This window comes from Acartia tonsa, chromosome 3 (genome assembly GCF_053477335.1).
Source record: "Acartia tonsa isolate MP-2025a chromosome 3, ASM5347733v1, whole genome shotgun sequence".
Taxonomy (NCBI): Eukaryota; Metazoa; Arthropoda; class Copepoda; order Calanoida; family Acartiidae; genus Acartia; species Acartia tonsa.
In genome coordinates this window covers 8334551-8345812 of record NC_137262.1, presented here as the reverse complement: position 1 = coordinate 8345812, position 11262 = coordinate 8334551, and the positions used below count along the sequence as shown (strand labels likewise).

Here is an 11262-nt window from a genome sequence, read left to right as displayed (position 1 = left end):
CCACACTTATTATAGAAAAGATTCGCTCTAAAAAAGCAACTAACCAATGAAATCAACAATTGAAATCATCACCATATAGAATATCTACATAAAAAAAATCAGCCATCTATCATGTGTAGTAGCCTAGAAAGAAGACGGAAGACATTTGGTAAATTTTTATAAGGTTTAAATTAAATCAAAAGCATTACAAAGACCTAGATAAGTACATAAAAATTTCTTTAAAAAATATTGTCTTTTAGTATTATATATTATAACCAAAATTAATTACTTTTGATCACTCTCTATGAATTCTTTTAAAAATATTTTTTATATCTATTAAGAAAAATTAACAGACGCAAGATAAAACAATATACACACAAAATTCATAATATCAACGGAGAGAGAGAGAGAGTGAGAGAGAGAAAACCGAGGAAAATAAAGAGTTTCTTGATCACCTCCGTTAGAGACACGGGGAATAATTGAGAGAGACAGACGGAGAGGGAGAAAGAAAAGAGAGAGACAGAGACAAGGTGGGGAGGGGGGGGGGGAATAAAGGGGTCTGTTTCATTTGTTCCGACAAAATTCTCCGTTTCCTCCGCGGATTTTTCACTTTCAGTCTTTATTGGGATAGTAGAATATTTAGATACTCAAGACCAGTTAGTTGACTCAATTACTCCGTGGGACAAAGATACTCGCCATCATATTTTTAATAAATAATAAAAAGTGCCAGATTTGATTATTACAAAACGCTTTATTTAACAAAAAAAAACAGATAAAAGCATTTTAAGAAAAGCTTATAACAAATTGTCTTCATTTTGGAGGACTGTTTAATGGTCCTTTTATAATAAAAGTGATGTAAAATTTAATAAATATAGTGAGGAAATTGTTAAAGAAAGAAAAAGAATAAATCAGTATTTATGAGTGTCGGGTAAGTTTTTATATAGTTTTACTGAAAGATTACTTGATAAATGTTTTACTTTACAAAATGATGAGTAATAACTTTAATAGCTGCGCTCCTACCCTCTAAGGGAACTGTATTTGAAAGGGTAGAAAATAACAAAAATAGCCCAAAACCAACCCAAGACTTAAATAAAAAATAAAATTATGTTAAATCACCCCTGCACCTATGTGAATGTTCACTACAATTGAGAACTTAATCGGTTCATTGGTTAGTGGGATCTCAAGCTACAGACAAAATACCGTACTATAATAGGACAAAACAATTGACATAAAAGATTAAAAGAGATATTAAAGCTAATCACAAACGGTTTATTAGGGACCCCTTAAAAATAAGGGTATCTTTAGCCTTTCTTAAGTTTAGGGGAGATAGTCTACCCTTAAATTTAGTAATGTCAAGCTTAGGTAAAGATTTTGATAGGAATACTTTAGCCTTACATAAACCTATCATATCAATATAAGGTACTCTAAGTTGTCTTCCTTTGCCAGCCCCCCCTCAACATCTACCCTTTTCAAACGATTCCCCCCCCCCCCCCCCCAATGAATAGCCGCCATAATAACACTCACCATACCATTCCCCTCCCCCCCCCCGTCCCTTAGTGTTCTTTCAATTGGGGTTATATAAGAAAAGTTTCATTAGACTTAGAGGCGTTAAAAATTATCATGAATGAGGCTGTATATTCTATTTTAAGTTTTCTACATTTTTTCCCTTAATCTTAATCTTGTTTTTACTAATTAAGAGATTTTTTAGCTGATTAATAAAAACTCTTCCTATCTTTTAAGTAAAAGATTTAGGAATCCCTATCATAAACCCCTCTCCCTTTATGATGCCCCAGCCTTATAAATCCTCCCTTTTCATATAATTCTCCACCTAGGTTTACCTAAGGGTGTCGTTAATTTATTAAAAAAAAAATGAATAAAATTGTTTCTTAGCTTAACAATTTGATATATTTTTTTAACAAAAAATTTTGTGGATTAAATTAAACTTTAATACAATAGAAAAAAATCTTATAGAATCATATAGAGCTAAAAGCATACTCTTTGTAATAAGTTTTAAATATAACTCTTTGTAGAATTTAATTTTCACGCCATAGTTGTTCATTCAATTTAACAAAAAAGGATCAAAGATTCAGCACTTTTTCCATTTCAAATATTTGATTATGAGTCATGTGATTTATCTATATTTCATGTAGTGCCTGTATACCAAGCAAAGAAATCACTCTGTACAAAAAAAAAATTAAAATCTTTCTTTATAAATCTTACATCTTTAAAGTTTAGAAAAGTAGCCGCAATTATGTATAACAAATATAGGATGTATGTCTGTGTGTGAATGGGAATTAAATAGAAACTTCATTTGAAACTATTTAAGGCCATAATATTTTTTTTTAATTCAAGCTAAAAGAACGATTTGCTGTTTTTAAAAATAACCAAAAAAATAATAAGGAAGTACAGCAGTACTACAGTATAATTAACCAATAGATATAATAGAACTAGATGGTCAATCGGGATCCATAATTTGTGAGACTTAACCCTTAACAGTTGGGCCCCTTGCCGCACCTTTATCAGTAGTTCAATGCCCCCCCCCCCCATTATCTCAGCGCCTATTAAAGCTTGAGGGCTAAAAAAAATTGTGCATGTCCCCTGTTTGATAATGAATTTTCGCTTCCTCCACACTTTTATTCAACAACCTTTGTTTTTACATCCTTTTTTACTTAGGGGGGGGGGGGGGATCACCAAAAAAAACATAAAAAAAAACTTTGGACAAAATACAGCTTTTTGGGAGATATATTTTTCATCCCCTCCATTTTATTTTATTTGGGGGAGGGTTTCCTGAACCCCATATAACATCCCCCCAAACCTGTAGTAGTACATCTCGCTAACCGCTGAACCGATTGGGTTCTCCTTAACAAGGTAGCTTCTCATAAGTCCCGGGAAGGTTTATAACTATTTTCTTGGGGGGTGGGATAACCCCAACGCCCCCAAAAATGAAAAATACCCCCCCCCACAATTTTTTTTTTAATGTTTTAACTAAAATTAAAAATGATGATGGGGGGGCACCCCCCCCCCAAAAAAAAAATTTTCTACCCAACAAAATTTTTTTTTACTTTTTCTTATAAAATCTAAAATAAGATATTGGGTAATCAAATTTGACTCTTCCTCCTCAAGTGCCCCTAGAGGCCTCTAGGGGCATAGCCGCTAGTAAGAAATATAGGTATACAAGTCAATTTCAGGTTCCATGTATAATTCTGAAGGTCCTGATCCTCCAGGCATAGATGTCCAAAGAGGGGGTGAAGTGGGGATTAACCCCCTCAAACAATTTGAAGAGGGATAAACCCCCCCCCCCCAAAATAAAAAATCTCTAACAAACAAATTTTTGGCGTGCTTCCAGTGCATTTTTAGTACTAAATATTTAATAAAATTTAAATTACCCCCCAAAAAATTTTACCCCAGGAGTAAATTTGGGGGGGGGGGGGGGGTAAACAAAATTTACCCCTGCAAACAGATTTCAGTTGAGGTAATTACCCCCCTAAGCAAATTTTACCCCCAGGGTAAAAATTTTAAGGAGGTTAAAAAAAATTTGCAGCACGCTTCGCACGCCATTTTTTCCCCCTTTGACAAGAAAAATCTTTTTAGTGAGTGTGGAAGGTCACCCCTTTTCAAAAAAAAAATTAATTTGAAATTGAAGACAAAACATTTTTTAAGAGGGTCACCCCATCCCCAGAAAAATTAAAAGTGGAAGAAAAAAATATTTGCACCGGGGGGTGTGGGAAGTCACCCCATTTCATGGAAGAAAAATTTTAAAATGGAAGATAAAAAAATTTTAGATAAAATTTTTTTACTGGGGTGTGAGAGGTCACCTCACCCCCAAAAAAATTCAAAAATAAAAGAAAAAAAATAAAAAATTGAAAATGGGAACCCAGTATTTGTGTCGGACTGATTATGACGTAAAAAAAAAAAATTAGCCAATGAGAGGCCACTATGAATTTTACCATTGGTCAATAATGTCCTCTCATTGGCTTATTTTTTTTTGTACGTGATAATCAGTCCGACACTATTACTGGGTTCGAAAATGGAAGTTAATTTTATTTTAATTTAAGGGGGTTTGGGAGGGTACTCAACCCCCAAAAAATATAAAATAAAAGAAAAGTATTTCTTAAAAAATTTAAGGTGGTGTTGGAGATCACCCACCCATGAAATAAAAAAGTTGAAAAATTAACAAAGGGGTTTGTCTTATAGGAACCGCTTTTTAAATATGGCTACGGCATATAACTAGGAGTTGAAAAAAACCTTTTGAACTCTACTCTAAGGTTTTTTGAAAAGATTTTTTAATTCCGACCATAAACAAAAAAGTTAGCATTTTGGGAGTTTGTGACCCACCTCCCATTTTCTGTGGGGGGGGGGGGGGTGGAAAATATTCCTCCCAAAAAGTTGTATTTTGTCCTAAAATTTTTTTAAAAATTTTTTTAAGCTAAAAGAACAATTAATTTGCTGTTTTTAAAAATAACCAATTAAATTCTATTTGTTTGGCTTTAAGATTGCTTTTTTTATGTAAAGTTGTACTTGTCATGAAAACCGTACATTAATTTGTAAGTACTTCTTGTCAACCCCCCTTCCCCTCTCCTAACATTTCTTCTTTTTAAATTTTTACCTGCTTTCTCTCCATTTAAGAACACTTTAAGTATACCTATTATTTCTTTATGTAAGCCTTCCTTAAAGTTATACTTACATTAATTTCTAAGTAACCCTTGTCTACCCCCCTTCCTTTCTTTAATGTCTACCTGCTTTCTCTCCAATTAAGAACCCTTTTAGTGTACCCTATCTTTTTATGTAAGCCTCTCCTAGCGTTTCTTCATTTTGAATTTTTTTTGGTTAAATAATGAAGTTAATTTATAAAGTTTATGCTGAAGTTTTTTATGCATGGAAACTTTAGGCAGCTTTGAGAACCTGTTTTCCTTGAATTTTTGAAATTTTGAAAATTGTGTATTGCAGTTAAGAAATTTTGTTTTGGCTTATTTATAAAAACGTTTCCTAGTTTTATATGTATGGCTAAGCTTAACTAAAGTGTATGTAGCCTTTCTCAATGTAAAATTTAGGTAAGCCTTATAAAGTAAATTAAAATTAAAATAAAAATCATAAAATTAATGTTTTATGGACCAAAGATTTTTCAAGTTTACTAAAGTAAAAAAAAATGATTTAAGAAAGATCATGAATTAATAGTATTATACTCATTGTAATAAGTTTTTTTTATATGTCTCTTTGTAAAATTTAATCTTAATAATCTTTTTTGTTGTTTATACATTTTAACCAAAAAGGTTTTTTAAATGTTTAGCATCTGCCCATTTGATTATAATTCATGATTCGGACCATGCTAAGCAAATTGCGAATAAAAAAAAATTATCCTTTACAAAATATTTTGAAGCAATTCTTATAAATCTACTATCTTAAGAGGGGTTTATGTATCTTTAGAGCCGAAAGATAGAATGTATGTCTGTGTGTGTCTGGACTAAGAACTGCGCATGAAAACAGTTTGTTTTATTTTAAAAAGTTTTTTTAAAGCAAGAATAACAGTTTCCTTTTTTTACAAATATAACAAATATAAGAAGCTTCCATGAAAAGAAACCGATTTATTCCAGAAGCTAGCGAGATATTTTAGACACACTTTATTATATCTCTTTTTAATGGCCCTTGAATTTTTTACACTTTACTTTATTTTTAAATTTTGGCGTATATTAAGGAACATCTATGAACATATCTTTCATTTGTAAGTAGAGGAAATCAGGGATCTAAAGGGATAAGACAATAGTAGATAGATTGATATTCCGTCCAAATTGAATTTGGAGATGCCTAGGCAAAATTTTTGCATTTTAATTTTTACACCCCTCCCCCCCCCAACATAAAAAAGCTTGGACGTCATTGTCCTGTACAATTAGTTATTGAAACGGTTGGATATTAAGATTAATAAACATACCACTTAAAATTTTGAAAAAAGTCCCAACAGTTATTAAGCTATTGAATAAGAAAACGTTATAATAAAACTTTGGGGACTAATGTAATATTTTAGAAAGCCCAATGACCCCTCCCTTCCTGGATTGAATGAGAATGTGTACTTGCTTTCTACCTGACTTAACTAGATAAGATACCTTTTATATTTTAAGTATACCTAAGTAATTTTATGTAACCCTAATTAAATAATTAAGAAATAAAATTTAAAAAAATATGAAAGACAAGTCTTAATTAGAGCAAAGTTTTTTTCGTCTACATAAATAGAAAAAAAGAAATATTATAGATAACTAAAAGTGTACTCATTGTAATAAATTTTGAATTATAACTCTTTAAATGTAGAATGAAATGATCACATATATTTTGTTGTTCATTCGTTTTAACGAAAAAAATAATTTGCAAATATTTAGGACACCTGCCCATTTCCAATATTTGAATATGATTTGTGTTTTTTATATATATTGGGGGAGGTTAATTTACCATATTTTCTATTAAAAAAATCACCCTATAAAAATATTTTTAAGTAACCATTCTTTATAATTAGAAAAATCAAAAATATCTTTAAAGAGGCCTTAGATGGTTACTTGCTATTATTTATAACACAGATAGGATGTATGTGGCGGAATTTACAAGGAACCGTGCTCAAAAACTTTAAAAAGATAGGAATATTTTTCCAAAATTTTAGTTAGAAAAACAATTGGCTGTTTTAAGACATAACCCAAAAGGTACTCGTATATCATCAAACCTGCTTTTTCTTGACATAGCTTAATGTAACTAAGAACAAAATAGGAACCCCTAGTAAACTTTATAAGGTACCTTAAACCTTTCCTAAGTCTTACTTGACATTACTACATTTAGGAATACTTAACAATAACTAAGAAACTCCAAAGGTATACTTAACTAAAAGCTTACATAAGCCTGACATAAGAAAATACCATTAGGGACACTTATCTTCGTTTGTGATTCTCACTATTATTTAAAAATATTTTTTAGAAATGTATATCACCAAAATTAATAAATAATGATATAAAAAGCTTATTTTTTTTTTACTAGCAACGCAAAAGAAATTCTAAAGACCATTTTAATTTTAATTTTTATCTTTTGACAAAAGTAGTGCGTATGAAAAAATATATTTAAAAAATTTAAACAAACAAAAAGAAGTAAATAAAATAATTTTGAAAATAATTAATTAATCAATTAAAAATGTATTAATAGGCAATTGGCAGAATGTTTATTTCATATCTGAGGTGGATTCTTAAAAAAATTAGGATCGCTAAATCGGCGAGGGTCGCCAGATCACAAAATTTTAAATAAATTGTACAAATGTATCTATAAATTTAGAGAAAAGTGTTTAAAATCATAGAAGGTTTATAACCATAAGATTTTCTTTAATTTTTGTAGATTTTTTTATATGATTTTGGAGGATTTTTTTACAAAAACAATTTTGATGATCTGGCAATCCTCGCCTATTTAGCGATCCTAATTTTTTAAAAGAATCTACCTCTGGTTGTTTTATTTAAAATCTTGATATTAATAAATATTGAATTAATGCAAATTTGAGAGGATACTAAAGTTAATACAACTTGTTAGGTAGTACTATGATAATAACCTGTTTAAATTTCCATTGTCCACTTTTTTGTGCTTTTAATAAATCAACACAACACTGTAGTTATGGTATCATTATTAGAATCATGTTAAATGTTAGGTATGGTGTCTAAATAATAATGATTAATGTTGGTTACAATTTCAACCTGAATATCAGGCAAATTTGCTATCATGATTAATAGCCGAATTAATTACTGAAATTGTACCTGGACACAAAGTGTGCTCATGCATTCAACAGGGCTATAAAGGGATGAGACAATTTACGATGAATAGATGTACATCCCCAATGATGATAGACAAAATTACAATTAGTGATTGAAACTTATGGACACTCATCTTAATGAATCAACCAATCGAAATTCAATAAATATCACAAAAGTTGTTAAGCCAACAAATAAGGAAACGTTATAATACAACTTTAGGGACAAGTGTAATAACCAGCCTAATGTCCCCTTCCTTCCTTGATTAACTGGGTTGTTGGAATACCCAATTAGCTGGAATTAGAATTATTGACTTATTAATTTCACGGTCTAGCATCACATGGAATATTTTATCATCATACATGGTGTGTGTATGTGTTTGTGTGTGTATGTGTGTGTGTGTGTGTAAGTTTGGTTTAGAAGGGTAATAAATCAAGCTAATAGAGCGTCTAAACTAGATTTAAGTAAATGAAAACAGAGAACACTTTCCTTCAATATCTATATTATTAACAAGACATTATTCTGTCCTTGTTAGCTATGGAAAAAAGAAATATTACCTGCCATTGTCCTATCTTTACCCTAGAAACATTTTTCGTACAATAAGGTGTTTAAAATATAAATACATGTCAAGTCTTATTCGGTTGTTTTGAATTATTTACATATTTAGTAAAGAAAAATATCTACAATACAGAAATCAAAGAAATGTCTATGATTTTTCTATATGTCATTTGTCTATTACAATTCATGGATATTATGCACATTATTACTAATTTGTCACGCTCGTTTGTAAAAACTAAAAAAAACATTACGAATGATTTTTACTATCTGCAAAAAAATCTATTTACAAACTACAAATTTGTTTCATTATTGATTTTCTGCTTAATTATTCCTAAAAGATATGGTAGATTTGAAAAAAAACATAGTTGTACTTATTATTTATTTATCAACACACATTTCTCATAAAAAAAACTAAATATGACAGTTCATGAATAACCGAAATAAATTATCTATTGAAAATAAATTTATAAACAATTATTTTATAAAAAGTTATAGATAATCTTTTCTTTTTATTATTACTCTATGAAAGACACCCCGTTTCATAGGGGAGGGGAAATGACAATAGCGTCAAATTAAAATTTATAACAAAAATTTTCTGCCAAATAATGATGAAGTACCCAATACATAATTTTTAACTCTTGAGTGGTAAGAATAATGATTGTAGATTGTCCTATCCCTCCAATCCCCTAAGGTGTATACCATGATGCAAGAAGATTAACGTTTATCGATACCCACACATATACTGGTTAATGGCTTGAAAAAATGGATGCTCCCTTTTGTTGGGGTTTTCTCAGGGATCAAAAGGGATAAGACAATGGCCCATAAATTTATGTAAATTACATATGTTAATAAATAAAATTACCCCTTCTGGAGATTGCAATAACCAATCAAATATTATTAAGAGTCCCCAAATTTGTTAAACAAACAAATAAGGAACGTTATAGTAAAAATTTGGGGACTTGTGTAATAAAGAGCCTTAAGTCCATTTTCTCCCTGGTATTTCTATTCTTAGTACACATTAAACACTTTTTTAGGATGTCCAAAAAATACTGTATGTTTATCTTTACGAAATTTGGCGTATCTTTTTAAATAAATATAGTGTTTGCTAACAAAATTATTGTGAAACCTCCTGCATAAATGTATATATGATATTGCATATTATGATAAATAATATATTATAGGTGACTACACCTTATTTGTTTTCACGTTAAAACATTTATATTCTTTAGTCTATAGTAAAACTAAGAATAAAATCTAATATATAATATAGCTTCATATAAAATTTTATTTTTGATTATAGAAATATTTGGTTTTTTTTGCTTAGCTACTTTTTAAACAATGTCAAGTTGTCGGTTTTTTTTGTAATACTTTTAGAATAACTTCTAAATTAACTTTTTCTTTTTTTCTATGTTGTTATTTTTATTATTATTTTTATTTTACACTTAAAATGCTGTGACAAATTACTGTGTTTCTAAAAATAAACGTTTAAAAGTGTAACAAAATTTAAGTTTTTAAAGAAGGTGTATCAACTTTTTTTTTATAGCTAGCCGGTTCTTTTAGTAAGTAGTAGATGTAAAATTTTTCATAGAATTCAGATATGCAATCGGTTTTTTTGTAGACCTCTTATTTTTTAAGTAATTTAGGTTTTAAAAAAAAATTAAGTCGATTTTAAGGTACTAAAATGCAACAAAAAAAAGAAAGAAAATGGCCATTATGAACAAAAATAGTAAGATCTTTAATTTGACACCTTACTTTTTCAATTCTGTCAGGTAATTATTGAAAAAATCGATTTTTTTAAACCCACGAGAATAAAAACTTTGAACTTAATTTTATTATTTCACAGATAAAAAAATATGGGTTCATATATACCTTTAGAATCAGAAAAATATTACGAATTCATTGTAAGCAAAATTGAAAAAAAAAGTTTACAATATAGTATATAAACTACAATAAAAGGAATTATATGAAAATATCATATTATATTGTACAGGCAACGTCTTAATTCTTGAATTGAGTATAAAAATGGGAAGGGGGTAAAGAGGGGGTAAAGAGGGGGTAAAAAAGGGAAGACGATAGTGTTGCCTGAACAAAAAATACAATTGGCCATTTGTTTAATTTTTTATTTTTTTACTTTTTTTCAATTTGCTTACAATGGATTCGTAATATTTTTCTGATTCTAAAGGTATATATGAACCCATGTTTTTTATGTCTGTTTGAGAAAATATTTAGGTCTAAAGTTTTTATTAAACCGAGGTTAAAAAAATAGATTTTTTCAATAATTACTCAACAGAATTTTAAAAGTAAGGTGTCAAATTAAAGATCTTACTATTTTTGTTCTTACTGGCCATTTTCTTCTTTTATTTTGTTGCGTTTTAGTACCTTAAAACCGACTTAATTATTTCTTTAAAAAACTTAAATTACTTAAAAAATAAGAGGTCTACAAAAAAACCGATTGCATACCTGAATTCTATGAAAAATTTTACATCTACTACTTACTAAAAGAACCGGCTAGCTATAAAAAAAAAGTTGATACACCTTCTTTAGAAAAGTTTTAATATTACTTAATACTTTGAATAGAATTATGTATGTATTGATAGCTGGGATTTTAAAGGAATTTCAATTGTGAAAGAACTCACACCCACTCACACACAGACACACACACACACACACACACGCACACACACACATACATAATATAAAACTTTATAGTAAATTCAGATCTACAGATTTTGAAAACCAAATTTGACCCGAGAAAATTTTATGTTCCTTCCTTCCTTTTCTCTCCCGTTCTTTACTTTCCGTCCCCATTTATTTTGTCATTTTTATCATAGACGATACAGCTATAGACTTCAGTTAAAAATGTTCATTATCAGGACAAAATGTGTTTATTTTTGTATTGGCAAGCTATATATTGGTTTAAGAAAAATTGAAAAATTTTTTTTGGCAGAAAAGATGTAGAAAA

At 29.4% G+C, this 11262-nt stretch overlaps 1 protein-coding gene across 1 annotated transcript in view; it reads left to right on the top strand.

The window, feature by feature from the left end:
- The first annotated feature begins 646 nt into the window (after positions 1 to 646).
- Positions 647 to 11262, top strand: part of LOC145313440 (putative receptor-type tyrosine-protein phosphatase mosPTP-1) — a 141533-nt gene continuing 130917 nt past the window's right edge. Inside the window, exon 1 of the mRNA XM_080152859.1 lies at positions 647 to 907. Coding sequence (XP_080008985.1) covers positions 897 to 907 — 11 coding nt within the window. The 5' untranslated portion in view covers positions 647 to 896. The remainder of the gene's footprint in view (positions 908 to 11262) is intronic.